We start from the raw sequence: 20396 nt of genomic DNA on the forward strand, positions 1-20396 counted from the left end.
CTATATCAATAAATCCTATTATCCCAAGCAAACTTTAGTTATTAACCAAAAACCAAGGCAAAAAACAAAACAAGCAATGAAACAAAAAGCTGTGATACTCGGTGTTTGATACAGAAGCATAATTACAAACTGAATGTCTATTTAACGGGAAGGTTGAAAATTTTTATTCCTGACACTCAACACCTTTCAAACTAATATTTAAGCCTGTCCCTCTGAGTTGCTGATTATCTCTGCATATACAAAGTTCTAAACTTGAAAAGATTACTAACATTTTTATTTAATGTTGTAAAACTGGTTAGTTCTGTACATTATACACTTCTTTAACCCTCTGTAAAAAAATGGAACACACAGAACATGGATTTCCAAAGGCAGTAATTTAAAAACAAACATTCCCCAAAAGGATAGGTTTATGAGTTTGTATGTGCACGTGTGCACACATGTATGTGCCTGTGTGTGAGAGGAATTAAACTTTCATTCTTAGAAAGACATTCATACACATCCACATCGTTCAACATCCACAGACCTCAGGAATCTTCTAGGAATGAACGATCCATGCCCCCAGAAAATTTTCTTATATGTTGCATTTCATGTTAGGTATTTTGCATCACCACCTCCCCAGCAGCAATGCACAAAGTTTTGAATCTTCTCCTAGATCTCAACCACTGTTGCGTTATACAGTGCTGTTACTGGCATGACTATCTCCCATTGGCTTTCTAACTATGTTTTATTCTGTTTTCAAAGCGAGTATATACAATAAAAAGAGCTTAATGCATAGTGTTTTTCTTAAAAACCCCAGACCTAATTGCCTCTGTTATTCCAAGAAAGCTGTAGGCAACTATTCCTCACCCTACATAGATGGTAATTTTTGAATATCTGTTCACTTAACTTATATTTCAATATATATTTGGTAGAAGAAACATAATAATTGCAGTGTCATAACTGGATTTTTTGGCTTGTGTGAAATTTTGTAAAGAATTACAAATTCTGTCTGATATATTTTAAATGTATCTTTTTTAAAATTTAGTAAATTAAGTCTAAATGTTTCATGTGCCACTTTGTTCATTACTTTGCAATGGGTAAAAAGGTGTCAAGTTACTTTGCACTTCTGATTTGTCACTATATAGCACCTTAAAATAGCTTAGAATTCCCAAGGTGAACAGAAAAATGTGACAAATAACATTAAAACAATTAATAACAACAGATATCTGAACTCTGAACAAGAACTACCCATATCTGACACTCTTGGGAATATAATATAAACTACAGTTCAAAAAGATCCTGCATTTTAACCTTACAATCAGACTTGCATCATTTCTATGTAAGCCCAGCTGCTATCCAAACATTACACAGAACAGAAAAAGCCACACATTTGTTTTAACTACAGGAGCAGATTAATATAAACATAATGCAGTTTGTTTAAAAAGTTAAGGAAAAGGGAAAACAGGTTCATGTCTTTATTGCAGAAGCATAGCATTTGAAATAAAAAGCAAATAAGTGCATCAATCCTATGAGAACTAGACTGCAAAAGGTGTTTTTTTAAAAGAAAAGCATAGTAGAGGAAAGCTATGGCAAAACATTTTCCTATTGCTGTTAAAGAAATTACACAAGTATATCCATGAAGTTATCAAATATCAAGCTCAACTTGATGAAGAGTTTAAAAGTATTTAAATCCAAATGAAACTTAGTTTTGAATAGAAACAAAAAGGAGTATTATAATTATTTAGATGAGCACTTTGCTCGGCATATTATTTAGACCTATAATCTTTTCAGGATAAACAGTATTTTAGTTACTGCCATTCATAGAATAAGAATAATTCTAAGGGAAATTATAAACTGGAAATTAATTTTCAGTAATTTTCCCAAAAGCATCTGAAAAATTATGTGGGGTAATCCAAAATGAGTTGTACAGGTAATTCTTGATGTTTGACCACAATTAAGCCCAAAAGTTCTGTTGTTAAGTGAGACATTTTCTAAATGGGTTTTGCTCTACTTTATGACCTTTGATGTCACAGTTGTTAAGTGAATCACTGCAGTTGTTAAGTCAGTAACAGAGTTGTTAAGTAAATCTGGCTTCCCCATTGACTTTGCTTGACAGAAGGTCACAAAGATGATTACATGACTCCAGGGCACTGCAACCGTCATAAATATAAATCAGTTGCAAGCCTCTGAATTTTAATCAAGTGACCATGGGGATGCTGCAAAGGTCATAATTCACTTTTTTCAATGCTATTATAACTTTGAATAGTCACTAAACGAAGGGTTGTAAGTGAGGGATTGCCTGCATTTGCTATACAGAAGTATCATTTGCACAGTATGCTACTGGTTCCTATGATCTCTAAATGCCACCCATTACAGAAAAGAGTGCTTCCACATCAAGAAATATTAGAAATTTATTCTTATGTTTAGAGCCCCATCCATACATTGCATATAAATTTAAGTTACAGTAATAGTTTTTTCTACTACATAGAGCTGATTAGGTAATAATTACAAAGAATGCAAACTACATAATGGGGTATTAAGATATTTAGGTATTTAACAATGTTTGTAAATTCATGCTCTTTCTGGATTATTTCATAAATGAACAAGGAAATAATCCAGCTCTGGAATACTTCTACTTCTGCAAAATACATGTTTGCTAAGAATATGTGTGGAATTTTGCTAACCTTTTTGCTATTTGCAACAAAAAAAGCCTTGTATTTTGCAGACTTACACTTGATTCTGACCATGGGTATCCTACACAATAAATGTCATAATGGGAGTATAACAACTTTTGCTCCAGCACAATGTCATAATAGCTGCTATTATGAGCTGCCAGAGGCCAGCAGTCTCATAGAAAACTGCAGTGCTGCTATGTCACCATCGTTCACACCAAATGCAGCAGTACTTCATTATTAGGGCAGAATTAAGAAGAAACAAGATGTGGTGGTTTTATTTACATACACCACTCTAAAATTCTTTCAGTGTTAATTCCATCAGCAGACTTTCTGCATGCACGTGTACTTAAACTATAGAAATAAAAGAAATAAATTGCAATTGGGTAGATTTAACACACTTCATTTTAAAAGGCCCAAGCAATACATGGTTCATGATAAATCACAATACTATTCAATGTCACTATTCTAGGAGTTACACCACTTAGTAGGTTATTATATAGATTTTTAGTTAAGATACTGTAGTGTGAGTTATTTTTTCTTAATTACTCTAATGTAATTGTTCGAAATAAATTGTAATCTATGTTATTTAGGCAAAACAAAAAAACTTCACGTCTACTGGATATCTGTTTTTCCATTTTCTTATAGACCTCAGTAAATTATACCTATGGCTGAGAAAGATTATTTGAAAATATAAACATATATTTGTGCAATAATTTTCCTTGCAGAAGATTTTGAGATATTAGTATTAAGTTATAGATCCCCAATTTTGTCTTATCAATGTTCTTGAGAGGGACATTCTCCTTGCAAACTTCTATTACAGAAAATGAAACAAATGTACTAATTGTTTACTTCATTTCTTTTACTAATCTGCTATGGCTATGCCATATCATCTATACATGTTAATTTGGGGGGGGGGGGGGGCTGAATTATGTTTTCTTCTGTGTAATTCTTCTGTGTAATTCTTCTGTGTAATTCACAGAAAATGAAATACTTCACATGCAACATTTACAAACTGTGTGGGTTTCCGACATTAGAGAAGGGATGGTGAACCGGGCCACCTTTTCCATACTCAAAAGAGACTGAAAAAGAGTTTTCATAGTCTTACCTCAAGTTTTTCTGGCCTTGAACACCCTCCCCCCCCCAGGGTATAAGTAGAAAGAGAAAAAAGAAGGGAATTTAAACTCCTTTCTCTTCAACTTTTCAGGCGGTATAAGCAGCATTTAGCAAATTCAGCCCCCAAATGGCTCCAAATGCTCTGAGCTGCAGGGGCTCATCCTTTGTTAGCCTCCTTCTATTTACACAGGATTTACACAGGCTCTGGACTGAAGAGACCACATGTTTCTGACAGAAAGCATTTTCATTCATGCTGCATCAGGCAACAGGATTGTATGCACTGCTGCTTCAGGCTGACCTGAGATTAGAGATTTCAGCAACACTGAGATGGTAACAATCTACTAACCCAGAATTATCCATGGAGATTTTTCTGCCACTCACATTATATCTAACGTGGTTACAGAGATGAAATTTCTTAAGGACCTATTAAGATCTAGCTATTGTCAAGAAAATCCCTCTGCTCCACCAATAACCAAGACCAAAGAAAGTACATTTTGAAATCAGGCTGCTGTTTGGATTAAAACCAATTCACCCACTGATTGAAGACAAAAACTGTAAAAGCAGACAGATGGACACATATGTAAATGCAGACCTATTTTTCTCTCTATTATTTCTAAATTAGTTAATAGTACAGTTAATAATTTAGTTAACTAGTCATCATTATCAGATTAAGTAATGTCACTAGAGCACATTTATTCCATTTATTTAATATTATCCAATAATATGAAATGATTAAGTTTTTTTAAAGAGATCTTTATTAGACATGAATGTTAAAATCTAATATGTACAAAATTGCTTTGAAAAAGGCATTTTTATATCTGTATCTATGTCTCCTTCCTATGTATCTTGTGGGCATATCTTAACAAGATACACAATATGGTGTGGAAAAACTTTTTAGTATCATCTTAGGTAAATTATTTTCCCCTTAATATACTTTTATTCCAAATTCACAAGAAAGATTGAATCTGGTTATACAGAAGAGAGCAAAGTAATTGAAGAATAAAATGCTTTTTCAGTTATTTTCCCCATTTGCTAAGTTTATGAAATAATTTAGACTTACTAAACCACCAATATCTCTGTAAACTATACAAGTAAATATATAGATGATGTTTAAAATTCTTCACAATATTTCATAATTAACTCACTTGGGGATTCCAATAATTCATTTTAGAGAGCTTAACCCTAGCAAATTCTATGATATTAAGAAATCTAAGGAATAGTAAAAATAAAGGCTACTTTTAAGTTCCAGTTTTCAAATTCAGTTCTCTTGGCAGTGCCCTGTCTAATGCTAAAGCTTTTAAAGATATAGTTCACTACCCGTGTCACATTTCTAGAAGCAAGAGTTCATAATTTTCAGCCCCCAACTCAGAACACAGCTATCTGAAGTCATCCAAAGAATGTGACAGATACTATCATTATTCTTGCTGCAACACGAAGAAAGAAAGACCAAAAGGAGGAAGTCACAGAGATCAGATTACTAAAATCCATAAAGCTTTGTGCAGAATGTCTCCAAATGTTAGTTAAGAAATTCTTTAGAAAATTTAATCTAATATTTTAGAGTACAGATATATTTAAAGTGTTTTAGAAGCTGTATGTTACCAGAGTCTAACACTGTCAATTTAAATTTAACTTGTATTCAAATGTTCTAAAATTTACTGTGTTTTATTTTAAATAGAAGAAACTCATAACCTGGGCAAGGTAATACAGGTAAGGTAGGGAATAACAAGTAACATTATTTAGTTCCTGTGGCTTATCATGCTTCATTATACTTTGGTCAAGTGAAATTCTAGTAGAAAAATGTTCCTGTCTCTGTTTATTATGCAAAAACTTAGCATAGATTTGATATATTTTTGATAGCTGGCTAAGGTTAAATAGAAGAGTAGGCAACCTTATGATATCCAGATGTTTTAGACTTCAACTTCCATCTGCCTACTTCAAATAATGAATGGGAAGGGATTATGAGGATAGCATTTAAAACAGCTTGCTTTCTCTTTAAGATTAGTAAATGTTTTATTAGTTTGAGCAATTATCAATGTAAATACTACATTTTTATAGGATAGCATTCTACTGTTTTCCAACAAAATACAATTTAAGCTATACTTTTTATCTAAACATTAGTCACCAAGTACGGTAGTTGTATTTATTGTGGCACAGTTGTATCCAATGGAATTACCTGCTTGTAAGTATCTGGTTATTTTTTATAATTTCATAGAGCTTCCAAATAGCTTTCTGCAAGTCAACATACCTTTAACTATTTAAATAAGAAGAAAAATCAGCTAACATTCCAGTGAAGGGTTGAACAGAATTAGTGAAAAACCTGTAGTTATAAAAATTATTTATCAGATTTTAAAATAAAATATTGGAGATGAGTACTGAGTTAGACTTCAATTTTAAACATACTATTTTGATCTGAAGGAAGATTTAAGTACAATACCTAAATTTATTATTACTTTTATTCTAATGGTCTTTTAACCTGGTTTTAGGTTCCAAACTAAAAAAACTATCTAATTAGTTTTCTACATTCAGGAAGTTTCTTAAAGAGCAGCTTCCCATCTCCTTGTAGAGTGATGTAAAAATACAGAAAATGCATTTTTGAAACAGAGTATCTTTTACACCACAGCACTTTGTAACATGTAGTGGAAGTCAGCTGTTGTTGTAATTAAATGCTCATCCACAAATTGTCTTTGGAACATAGTCCTAATTTTGATCTTGTGAAAGCTTTCATTGTTGAATGTAGATGTCTTTAGGTTTTCAGTGCAAATAGGAAAGGCATTTGCATGAGACTTGGAGTGAAAATGTCCAAATAGTGTCTGCAATAGTGTGATAAGAGCCCCACCCATTGTTGCATGTCGTACATGCAACACACATAAAAAAGGTCAGGGTATCAACTTTACTGGCTAACCTCAACACTCCCTTCAAATATGCACATACATGCACCCACACAGTAAAAGATTGAGTATACATAAAATTAAAATTATCTCAAGTAGTGATAATAATAAATGTAGGCACCATAAAACTCAGGCTTGAAACTGGAAAGCAGTCTTGGACAAGCTTACTGTCTTGGCTTCATGCACTCCTGGCATAGACTGGGTCAGAGCTCCTGAAGGAGGATAGTAGGCTAGTAGTCCTTTCCTACACTTGTAGTTGCACCCAAATGCTCATGATTGCACCCTCTAGACACACATCTGGCACAACGCCAGATTGTCCCATGCATGGAGGAAGACCTCCCTCCAAAAAGGTTTAATATTTCTTGAATTTCAGGCTCTACAAGATCCTTGATTGTTGTCAACTTAGTAAAACATTCAAATTGTAATAATTCAAGTTTAAATCCAAAGACGCAAGGAATGGAAAATGAAAGCGGGGGGGGGGGGATAAATTTTTTTGTATCTCTTTTTTTTTTATTACAATATCAAATTTCAAAATGAAAGAAAGAAACAATTTGAGACATTGCAATCATTGACTAATATATTAAATTATAAACTGTAAGCATGTATGCATAAAGTCAGTTTGGTGTACTGAGGTAGACTAGAAACCAGGAGATGGATATTGTCCTGTTTAAGAATACATGAAGAATATTTAATAATTATATTTGCATTTTTCCATTAAAACATATCTTCATCTTCAGTAGTTAAGAAGAAGCGCATTGTATTATATTTTAATTTAATTTTTTTAAAAAAAATCTTTTTGGACTTCCCCAATGGGAAGGGTTCCTCATACTTTGAAACTGAAAATCAATGAATATCAAGCCAGTGAAACTTCTTTCTTAAAATGGTCTGACTTAAGAATGCTGCATTACAGAATCAGATAATGGAGCATATTAATAAAGACTAGCTGTTAACTAAAAGTATTGTTAACTATTGTATAGCTAATTGCATTACTTTTTTGTGTCATAGCTATTATTATTATTATTATTATTATTATTATTATTATTATTATTATTATTATTATTATTATTTAATGCTTCTAGACCGCCCCCTCTCCCAAAAGGGACTCGGGGCGGTGTACAGTTCATACAAAATATAACAGGATACAATAAAAATTAAATATGTACAGTTGACAGTTGACGTGGAGGAGGTTAAAATGCAATTAAAAGAACTGTACAAAGCTAATATAAATATAGGTTAAACCCCTAAAACAGATACAGTAAATTAAAAAAACCCTAAAATAACCAGATATAATACATTTGCCAGGAGGGACAGTTGTAATTATGCCAGGCCTGCTAATCGGAACAGGTGGGTCTTCAATTTTTGCCGGAAGGAGCGGAGGTCAGAAGTGGTTCTAATGTCGGGGGGGGTCATTCCAGAGGGTTGGGCCCATCACAGAGAAGGCCCTACTCCTCGGTGTCGCCCGTTGGCATTGCCTAGTGGACGGCACCAGGAGAAGTCCCTCCCTGTGTGAGCGAATTGGCCGCAGGGATGTATGTGGGAGGATGCGATCCCGCAAGTAACTAGGTCCCGTGCCATGGAGCGCTTTAAAGATGGTAATCAGCACCTTGAAACGCACCCGGAAAACCACAGGCAGCCAGTGCAGCTCGCGCAGGAGAGGTGTTACGTGGGAGTACCTCTTACTCTCCATCACAGCCCGCGCGGCTGCATTCTGAACTAACTGCAGTCTCCGGGCGCGTCCCAAGGGCAGCCCCATGTAGAGAGCGTTGCAGTAATCCAGGCAGGACGTCACCAGCGCATGAGTGCCCGTGCGTAGGGCATCCCGGTCCAGTAGGGGGCGCAATTGGCGCACCAGGCGAACCTGGTGGAACGCCCCCCTCGCCACGGCTGCCACATGGTCATCCATTGACAGCCGGGCATCAAGGAGGACGCCCAAATTGCGCGCCCATTCCACAGGGGGCAATTGTTCGCCCCCTATGGCCAGCGATGGAATCAGCTGGCTGAACCGAGGTGCCGGTAGCCACAGCCACTCAGTCTTGGAGGGGTTGAGTTTAAGTCTGTTGTCCCCCATCCAGACCCCGACGGCCTCCAAACACCGGGACATCACTTCGACAGCCTCGTTGGGGTGGTTTGGAGTTGAAATATACAGCTGAGTATCATCAGCGTAGAGGTGATACTCAACCCCAAAACCACGGATGATCTCACCCAGCGGCTTCACATATGTGTTGAACAGGAGAGGCGAGAGGACCGACCCCTGTGGCACTCCACAAGTGAGTGGCCTCGGGGTCGACCTCTGTCCCCCTGTCAACACACATTGCCTCCGGTCGGAGAGGTAGGAGCCGAACCACCGCAAAACGGTACCTCCGACTCCCATCCCCTCCAACCGGCGCAATAGGATACCATGGTCGATGGTATCAAAAGCCGCCGAGAGGTCTAATAGGACCAGGATAGAGGAACAACCCCTATCTCTGGCCCTCCAGAGATCATCAACCAACGCGACCAAGGCTGTCTCTGTGCTGTGCCCAGGTCGGAAGCCGGACTGGCGTGAGTCTAGATACTCGGATTCGTCAAGGTGTCGTGGAAACTGCTGCGCCACCACATTCTCAACAACCTTCGCTAGAAATGGAAGGTTGGAGACTGGACGGTAGTTAGCTAGCTCCATTGGGTCGAGTGAAGGCCTCTTAAGTAAGGGCCTCACCACCGCCTCCTTCAAGGCGGTTGGTAAGGATCCCTCACCCAATGAGGCATTCAGCAGGCCCAGAAGCCAGCCTCGGGTCACCTCCCAAGATGCCAGTACCAACCAGGAGGGACACGGGTCCATTAAACATGTGGTGGGTCGCAGCCGTCCACGCAACCTATCTAAATCCTCGGTGGCAACAGAATCAAACTCCTCCCAGGATGGTCTCACAAGACTCGCTGTTGGCGGCCCGTCTGGTCCACTGAGGGGGGCCCATCCGCTATATTAGTTACAATATTATCTAGTAAAGCAGTATCACTAGTAATCTATTAATATTCACTTTAGAAATCTCATTTTTAATCCTTTATTACTCAGATACAAAAATTGCATGTAAGAAACTACTTTTTGAAATAATAGTACCTGAAATTAAATGTGTATTCAATTTTAAAAACACTTTCTTTTGATGTTTTTGTAAAAATATTTATAGATATAAGATTTTGCTTAATGCTACAATGCAACACATTGTATAACATCTAATATGTGTTAATAGTATAGTAAAAAGGCAGCAAAATAGTTGAGTAATATCTGTGATGGATCAGGAAGCATGCTTAATTATAACATTGGAAGTATGAATTGTAGCAACTTAATTTCCTGCACTATGGTTATACTGCATATTGTATGTGTGTGTGTTTGTGTATGTGTGTGTATACACATATATCCTTTTATTGCTGAGATACTGGTGATCATTTCTATTGTCTGAAAGCATGATATACATATAATTGAAAGCATATGCTGCAAATCTGAAATAAACTCAAGCTTTGTGAAACAGGAACAAAGGCGTTGCTAACAAAATATACTTGATATAATTGAACATATTTGTATACAATTCAATATATTTGAAAAATAATGTTCAACAGTTTCTTCTTAAAATAAAATGAACTATAGAGCACCTAAATTGTAGATATGACTACCAAAATATAACAGGCCTATTCTGAAACTATATACAGGTAGTTGTTTTAAATAAACACATTTACATATAATGCAAGAGAGAGGTTGGCAGGAGAGAGAGGGAGGGAGGAAAGGAGAGAGAGAGAGAGAGATCATAATTTATGAACATTAGATGCATGAAAGGCATAATTCTGTGGAAGTGTAGCTCCACCAGCTCAACAGTGGCAATTAATCTCCAGTAATAGATATATCCTAAAAGTATTCCACTGACCAGCAGCTATAACTGCCGAGATTCAAATACTTGCAGAAGCATTTTAAAAAGTTTTCTTTTAGGGATAAATCTGAATGGCCTTGCATGAGGCTATTCTCCAGCCTGATTAGTAGTAGCTGTAAATGTTCTCTTTAGTCAAAACAGCTTCAACTTCCCCCTCCTTTCTCCTTGTTTCTGTTTTAGTGGCTGCTAGATATCACTGCTTAAGAGTATACATTTAGCGTCTGTAAAAGTGGATTTGCCTGTGCTGGCTGAGTAGAAGAATTTCAAATCAGGAACAGAGTATAAATCACTTGATTTAGAATCTTGCAGGTGACACTTTTCAAGTCCAGATCCATTTAAAGCACATTGATAACTTTAGGGAAAATTAGTATATCTCTTACAGAAACACATGATCTTTGAGTCTATATAAGGCTATCCAATTTGCATTATTTATTTAATTTTAATTTTGAAATAATGCCTCCTTCACAATTTGGCCATCCCAATTCTAGTGACTCAATTTTTAGGACTTCACATTCTTAAAATCTGTAATATTTGTATTGCTTCCTATGCAATTAGTATATAATATTAATGTTAATATAATTAATAAAAATTATAATAATAACTAGGAATCAGATCAATATGGGTTATTTGAGAGGATGGTAGATCCATACATATGCAATATTATTTCATTAGTAGCTGTTCATGTATGCATATCTAATTACACCAAGAAAAGAACTAAATTTTCAGAAGGTGTGTATTGGGAAAATGTATATATTAAAGGAGAATACAAAATAATTCTGAATTTTGTATGAGCTTACATACCATAAGAGCTCCAACACCTATGCACAATGGGGTGGATTAACTCTCTGGGTGCTGCAGACATATTTAAACACCTCCTCCTAAAGTGTTCATTTGGCTGGCAGTCTGGAAAATGCCAGAATGTGAAGGGTTAAGTTGGAAAACTGATAGTTTTTTGCAGGTTTAATTTAAACCTTTTTATTTTAAGTAAGTTATTGTTGTGATTTAGGAAGTACATTGTCATTCAAAATTTGCTAAAACCAATGGAAGAGAAGTTAGCAACTATTTCACTGAATTCGGATGTTTGAGCTGTTACGTGGAAAATTATAATCATATATTAAAACGCCAATGTAAATTGGATACATCTTGCATAAACATACACATAATAGACCTTTACATTCAATATAGTAAGACTATAAATAGCAAATATAAAATATAATGTATTTTAATAGGAAGTGGGAAATTAGAATATTTATCATGAGTAACAAATAAGGCCCCCATTTATCATTCAAATTAAATTAATTTTATATTTATTTTAATTTAATCACAAAGTATATAAAACAAGGATATGTAAATAATATTTTACATGTAAATTGCCAGTAATCTACCCAATATATATTGAAAAAACCTGATACCTGATAAACTTCACAAGATTGCAAGAAAACTAATATCAGAAATCATGCCACACTTATTCGCTTTTTAAGTTTTACAAACATGCATGCATACACACATATATACACATTCACGTAAGATACATAAGAACCTGGAAAATTTACTGGAGGAAACAGCATTACGGAAAAGGGATTAATCTGAACCATCAATGAATTCACATATGCAGGAACACCCACAATACAGTTCACTCATAAAACTAAGACCAGTATTTCACCTTGTCTGTTTTTTTAGTAATTGTTTGAGAGAGAGAAATGCTAAATAAATTTGCATAATTTTCTATTTTGTGGTTGAAAAATATAAACAAATTGCAGATTGATACTGAAAAAGTACCTATTGAAAAAATAGATTTTGATACAATAAAATTTTATTGTTATTGTAATCTATAAGATTTTTAAAATAAATACATCACATCTGAGATTTAAGAACTGGATACCAAGAAAACTAAGTTTTATTAACCTAGACAGAGTGGAGGCACTGCAGTCATCATTAGAAAGAACAAGTGGCCCCAAGTTCAAGAAAAACATGGCTGTTGTACATATAAACTAATCCCATGATATCTCTATGTTGCGGGTTATTAGTAACAAACATTATATATTGCACTACATTAAACATTATACTACATAATGCTGGCTGATAACCACTGCTTCATATCTTTTCTCAGTAAAAGCAGTAAACAGGAAATGTCTAGCTCTGATTCCTTTAGCATTGCATGGAAGCTAAGAAACCTGGATTGTTCTACTACCATAGAAAATAAGACCCAGTCTTACATATTTTGAGGCTCCAAAATAAGCATTAGGGCTTATTTTCAAGAAAACATGATATCAGGGTGATTAGCCCAACTGGGTGCCACACACCCCTCTGGCACATACACAAAAGGTGGCAAGCGTGTAGCTATTCTCTCTAATGTTTGGCTATAATGCATATTATTTTTACCTGGAAACTTACATCTGGAAATTTTCTGGACTGTAGAAAGTTGATGATTGGTGAATGGAAGTTAACTTGGAAGAATGAATCTGCATGTAGGAATTGTAGAATTTGACAACAATCAAGAATCTTTATTATTTTGGAAAATGTCTATGTGTTCACTAAGAATCAACACCAATTTAATAGCACATAATCAATAAATTTGGCATCTCCAACATTTTTATCATTTTTTAATTTTTTTAATCAACACACTAGTCAAAGCCCTCTGACCATTCATGGTTGTTTTCCAATCTTTGGGAAGGCACAAAGCAAATTCTGCCACCTTTAGACTTTCCTGCTCCAAAAGCTGTCATAAAAGTTTTAAAGAATTTTACACATATAGCAAATTTGCTCCTGAAGAGCACATGAACTGAACATTCCAAATCCCTTCAACATATTCTCATCATGTATTCCAAATTTGGCCAAATACCTGAAAAAAGGTTTACTTCAGTGAAGTCTTACTTTGGTTTCTTATTGAATAATATCTACAGCCAGATGTACTTTTGCAGAGGTTTGCTTACATTGATTCTGGAACTCTTCTAAGAAATGGTTAAAGGCATCTAGTACAAAACTTTCCTTATTTTTCTGAAATTTGTCAGATTTTATCTCCTTATATGGAGCTATTTTAACTATAAATTCCATCCAGCTTTAAGAGAGGAAGGAAGGGAAGGGTGTTTGCTGATTTTTAATGAAAGTTGTTGAGCAGCTTCAACATTTAAAATTAGATTTAGGTTTGAGTCAAAACAGAGAACTTCATAATCAATCCTATCTTTATTTATGGAAATATAAACATATTAGAGATTTCTATTTATTTAATGATTGATTGGTTTTATTTAAGTAATACAGGAACAGGTAGTTTCATTTGGCTTCCTTTCCAACAGCAATTCATGCCAGCTTGAAACCATTTGTGTTCTGGCAAGTTTGTCAAAGATATTACTAATTCTATTTTGTTCTACTGTAATTATTACTGAGTATTATTTTACCATGTTTCTCCTAAAACACGACCCACCCCAAAAAGAAGCCCCAGCACTGTTTTATGTGCATGCATTAAAATTAAGCCCTACCCACAACGTTTGGCCCTATTTAAGCGCATGTGCAGCTGCTCTGCGAAAGAAGTGGCCCAGAGGCCAGCCAAGGCACCTGGCTCTCTCCTTTTGTCCCAGTAGCCAGCCGAGGCCCATGAAAGAAGTGTCCCGGAAGCCAGGCAATGTGTGGGGGGAGGGAATTAGGACACCCCTCGAAAAGAAGGCCAAACCATTTTTTCGGGGGTCAAAACAAAATAACACTCTCTCATATTTTTGAAGAAACACGATAGTTTATATCTTTGTCTTTATGCTATTGTTGTTTCTAGCCACTTAACCAATAGTTTTATTTATATGTCAATTTGAATAACCTTTAGCTAGAAATGCAAGAGAAATATAAATACAATGGCATTGAAACAACTGTAGGTATAAATATTTTTAATATCCCTAAAATGTATTGAAGACTGAATAGATATAGTATAGAATTATATCATGCCCATTCTTAGGGTTATTTTTAATGATCCCAGCATTTTAATAAGCAATGAAATGCTAACTATAAGCAATTTGGGAGTGGGGAAGTAAGGTTTCTGGTTCTACAATCCTTTCTTTAATTCATGCATTTATATAATGGTTCAATGTTAACTTAATTTGGTTAATTAATCTCATCCCTTATTACAGCCCTTATAAATAACCTTCTCCCTAATTCTGTTTCAGAAGGCGCTGAAGACCTGGTTCTGCCAGCAGGACTGGGAACCCAGAGCGGGATGGAGCCCATTAAATGGCTCGTGTGATTGGCTGTCGCTGGGACAGGAAGTTGGGGATCGGGGTGATTTTGTTACATTAATGTATTTGGTTTTTTTATTAGTTTACTGTTTTTAGATGTTGTGTTTATATTCTGTAAGCCACCATGAGTCGCCATGGGTGAATAGGTGGCAATATAAATTTAATAATAATAAATAAATAAACATAAAAACTAAATAGATGAAATATTAAATTTTAAAAAACAATCATGTGAACTGAAGTATGTTCTAAAGTATAAAGAAAACCAACTCTTTTTGTACAGCAACTGATTACATAACTATCAAAAATAAAAATAAATGCTTAGTTAAGTACTTAGGAAACCCTCTTTTTCACTTAAGCCATGATTTTGTTCTATTTCATGTGATATGATAATATTCAATGAAGACTAGGCCTAGACCTATTTTTGATGCTTTAGAGTTATAATTCTAAAGTTATAAAGCAGTTCTCACTCATTATTACAGAATTAGTTGACAATCTAGTTGTACCAAGAAAAAAAAATCCCACACCCTAATTGGTCCCACAGGGTAGTTAGGTGCTGTGGAAGACATAAAAACACTATTATTTCCCCATAGTGATTTTCTAGCCTCCCTATACTCTCTGTAGCACACTGGGACTTCTAAATTACATACCATAATTGACATCAAATATCTGTCCCACTAGTGAATATCTTTATTAGCATCAAAATCACACACAACTAGTGTTCTTCAATGTTATTAAACAGAACTTGTTCTAGGTGTTGCCTTACTAATTAGGATGAGCCCGAGGAAGGAAATCTGGGTCATGTTAAATTAATTGGAATGAGCATGAAAATTAGCTGAGCAAACTGCATCAATTTTCTAGAGAGAATTCTCTTCATGTTGAGAATAAAAATGGATATTATGAGGTATTAACCAAAATACATTCTATGGCTGCCAAGAGGTGTGTTACAGTAGCCCTGAAATATCATGCAGACAGATTCTCCGAAGTTAATGAGACATTTCCAAGAATGGTAAATACATGGTATTAAAATGGGTGTGCCTCTTATGGGAAAATGCCAACTCATTTCATGTTTATTCAGGCATAACAAGATCTTCAACATGAGCATAATTTAAAAGGTGAATAGTGCAGAATAGTGCATTCAGCTAATTTTCCTTAAGAAATAATAGATTAAATTGAAGAAAAAAAATGAATTAAGAGGTTTACAAGTCAACAAGTCAACCATCAGATTATTGCCTCTACTCACTATATTCTCATCATCTCCTAAAATGAAGTTTCTGAAAAAAATGTCCCGAAGGCAGGGAACAAAGAGAGCAGAACTGATTATGGCCACACTCACCGCTTTGCTGTCTAAACTCTGTTTGGCTTCCTAATGAGCTCACTAAAAACCTAATTCATCTCCCATAACCCTTCTCAGCCCTCCTTGAAATTCACCATTATGGAAATTACAGATGAAACATTTACAGGCTGTGTTCAAATTACTGCTTCTTCAACAGGCAGGTCCCTGACCCTTACAATGAACACAATAGAGATATGTCCGGCATGAAACCACTCAGGCCACAGCTTTTAGAATAAAAAGGCTTAGGAAGGTTAAAACTTTTTCTCATGGTGCTAACAATTTCCACATAAGTGCTTTTAGCTCCATGAATATGGGAATTCTCTATATTGGACAATATATCAAGCACAAACTATAATTCAGAATGGGAAAATGAGTTGTACTGATGACAAATAACTGAAATAGGCTAATGTGAATTCCCTGTTCATGAGAAAACTCCCTCAGTTCCTCATTACATGAAGTCAAAATGATCCTCATGGCATCTGCCCTGTAACTGGAAGATTACTGAATTGATAGATCCTTACTTTAAAATGCAGCTGTTTTATTCTGCTTTAGTAATTAATTCTTTTTCCAATACCTTATTGATTAAGCGTACACCCTGATAAAGTTCAAACTGAGAAGAATCTCTAGTGCCTTCCTTAGTTGCTCAAGAGAGTCAATGAAAACTTCCTACAATTCCACTTGCCTCCTCAGAGTGCTGATCCAATGAACAAAACAGTTTTTTCTCATAAATTAGTCAGACCATGTGGAGCTATATTAGCTGATCGTTGCTTTTGTCTCTATACTTGCTGACTTGCTTTTCATTTTTGCTGGCTTTTGTGCTGTCACACACAAAGTCAGAGTGCAGCTGCCATTCTGAACCCAAAGCAAGGTAAAGAACAATTCATACAAACTACATTTTTCTCCATTTTATATAGCTACAACTCTCTGAGCAGTTCGGCACTCAATAAGGCCTCCTGGGACACAACTAACTGAAGCTAAAGCATGCAGGCATATTGTGGAACTAAGGTTAAAAAAAGAAAAGGTAAATTGGTTCTTCAAAAGTTCCATCTTTCAGGCTAGAATATTGAAGTTTTCAGAATTACAAATTTCTACTATTTTGCAAGACATGAATACTTGCAAACTGTATCGTTAGCACCTGTGATGACCAAAAGCCACCAATTGTTGCATGAACAGTACCATTATAAAGATACAAGAATGGCAACTTCGAGTGTGATACTTTTAAAGAGTCACACAAAGTTGATGATTATAAATGCTAAATAATAAGACTTTTTTTAAAAAAATTATTGTCTACACAGTATGCTTTTTTCTTTGTGTCTCTCACTGAATATTGCTCTAAAGTACTTCAGTAATACCAAAGTAAATCAAGAAAAAGAAAAACTTGCTAAGTATGTCTATGATAACATCGCACAAACAGATCTTGCCAGCATGTGGAATATTCTATGCATTAGTTAGAGAATGTCATGAGTAATGGAAATAAAAAATCTCTGGTAAAATTGTACATTAGGTACTGGCCTTAAAGCAACTGATGAGACCATTAAAATTTTGAGGCATTTTATCCCAGTATAAAATTTAATTAAAGGCTTTATTTATAAAAGGCTTTGTACAGATGTTCTATATAAATATGTAGCGCATGGAATTTCAGCAAGGATAGCAATGCTTGCTGGAAATTCTTTAAGTCATAGTTCTAATACATGTACAGAGAACTGGGTTGAGAAAACTGCTTCATATATTTTCAGTCAGAATCAATTTTATCTGGCAACTTCTGGCATGCTTAATCTGTTGCAAAAGTTGGACTAGAAGACCTCCGAGGTCCCTTCCAACTCTGTTATTCTAAATATGGGAAGTACCTATGTCAGTGGGCTGACTCCAGTGTTTTACTCTTTGGACTCCAGTATATACTCTTTAGAGTACCATAAACAGAATCAGAGCACTTCCACTAATGAAAGCAGTGGTAGTGATTTTGCTGATTTCTTTTATCTCTGCGGCCTCTCGTGTCAATTATCAATTCTCCCAACTCTTCTGAGCAGATTTTCAGAAAACATATGACTGAAAGGAAGAGGAATTGGCAAAGATCATATTTTCTCTTTTACCAGCAGAAAGGTTCTACTGGATCAAGAGCTTCTAATAAGAGTCTTTTGCTGGATCCCACTTAATGCCTATGAAAAGCTGCATTCTTCCAACCTCAGGGCACTTTTTCTCTTCCATAAAAAGTTAACTAGAGATATCTGAAGCATACATCCAAATCCAAAATTGTCCAAATCCAGTTTAAAATTGCTGTTAACAATGCCTTATTTTCATTGATATATAAACTCTTTATAATTAATCAGGTTCCTAATTAATCAAGCAGGTTCCTGACAAACCTAGCAAACTTTGTTTCCCTAAAAGTAGAGAAGGGAACAAGGGGATCAGCCATATTGGACTTAATTCTCACTAACAGAGATGAAATGATAGAGGAGGAGCCAAAGTCACGACGGTACAGACGTGTGGTCTCGATCCTCCTAGACCGCCGCCGATAGTTTTGCCGCTGGGTGGTCCAATCGGACCTAAACCATCCAGAAGAGATGGTGAACAGAAAGACGACATCTTGCTGATCTCAGGGACCCTGCAAAGTCCCTGATTGATTCAAGAGAAGGTTTTCAAGCTGGCAACAAAAGGCAGCCTAGGCTGATGAAGTTGGGACGGCTCCAGAACAGAAGGAAACAGAAAGAGAAAGTGTGTCCATCTGGTGAGGAATCCTTTCTGTTTTGAAAAAGACTGCCCCAAAAAACTTCTTTTTTTATGCTAAATTAAATCCTTAAGCAGAAGAAGTAAGCAGCGAAATTGACCCGTATTGGATTGTTTTGGATAGTATGCTTTTGTTCCCGCTTTTGTAATTACACTTTGTGGATTGAAGTGCTCGCAACTTTTTTTTCTCTCCTCTTCTTAAAGTGAACGGACCGGTTTTCCTTCTTCGACTTTTTCTTGCTTTACTTTTTAACTTAAGGATTAAAATCTCTTTCTCTACTCTAACAAAAGTTTCTATTACTTGCTATTAAACTCCATTTAAGAGCTTTGTTTCCCTTAAGCCTGAGACAACATCAGAGAGTGAAAGGAAGCAATACTGCTGCTCAGAGACTAGAGGCTAGAGTTTCTGAAACTACACATTCGTTCCTGTTTCTCCTTTGATTTCACTGCCTTTGTACTTCAAAGTTCCATAATTAAAAGTGATAAGAACCAAGGGCATGAAGTGTTTACACAGGTGTCCTTTGAGAGCCTTAAAGCTAGAGTGGCAGTAATTTACAATATGGAAATATGGATCAATTTTCAGAAGAGGAAACTTTAACTTTGCAAAAGATTTGGGATGGAATTCAAAATTTATTGGAGGTAACTGGGAGAATTGAGAAGAAGATAGAATTTATACTAGAAAAAAATGATGGAGATGGAGCCCCAAAAATTGAAGAGAAAAATGAATACAAAGATAAGAAAACTAATGATTTGATTTGTGGAGTGAAAGTGGTTGAAAGCAAAAAACCGGGAGTATGGAAAAGGGAATTTGATGGACTGGAGCTCTACCCCAAATTTCAAGGCACAGAAGAAGAAAAAAGGGGAAAAAATGATGGTTTTAAGGAGAGAAACCTTACCAGAAACACGATCGACAATCAAAGATAAATTAATTAAAGTAGCAAATGGAGGGTGCCAAGATTACCTGAGAGATGCAACAAGTAACAAGGTGCAAAGAGATGTCCATAAAAATTTTACCAAGGAAATAAACATAAGATTAACTCCACAAATGGCAAAAGAAATAAGACTATACGCCTTCTGGAAGGATACAGGTTGATATATGAAAGCTGATAATAAAAAAGTAGCTAAGTTTGGTGATTAGTAAGTAGGAATTTAATAATTTTTAGATTGCTTTGTTAAATAAATAGTTGATAATGGTAAAAAGGTACATATATATGTTGGCTGGAGGTGAGGAAATTGGATATAAGTAGTAAATGATTTTGTTAACAAATATTAATGATAATAATAATGAAATGATAAGAGATATAGTTAATGATAGATAGATAGATAGATAGATAGATAGATAGATATAGATATATATAGATATATAGATATATAGATATAGATATAGATATAGATATAGATATAGATATATAGATATATAGATATATAGACTGTTTAATATAAGGAATTTGGATATAAATTGCAAACAGTGACTAGGAAAAAAAGGCTTAGAAATTTTGTTAATTAATCCTTATTTTGAATATGTTATAAAGGTGTAATGTTATTGGATATATGAAAGTTGATAACAAAAA

General features: G+C 35.3%; 1 protein-coding gene across 8 annotated transcripts in view; it reads right to left on the reverse strand.

Annotated features, from left to right (window-relative positions):
• MEIS2 (Meis homeobox 2) overlaps positions 1 to 20396 on the reverse strand; it is a 234730-nt gene that overhangs the window by 165247 nt on the left and 49087 nt on the right. Inside the window, exon 8 of one of the 8 annotated variants that reach the window (XM_081955713.1) lies at positions 11353 to 11454. The exons of the other annotated variants lie outside the window; for them this stretch is intronic. Within the exon in view, the coding sequence (XP_081811839.1) occupies positions 11353 to 11454 (102 nt within the window). The remainder of the gene's footprint in view (positions 1 to 11352; positions 11455 to 20396) is intronic. 8 annotated transcript variants of the gene reach the window in all.

The sequence above is a fragment of the Natrix helvetica genome (genome assembly GCF_964273705.1).
Source record: "Natrix helvetica genome assembly, chromosome: 1".
NCBI classification, from domain to species: domain Eukaryota; kingdom Metazoa; phylum Chordata; class Lepidosauria; order Squamata; family Natricidae; genus Natrix; species Natrix helvetica.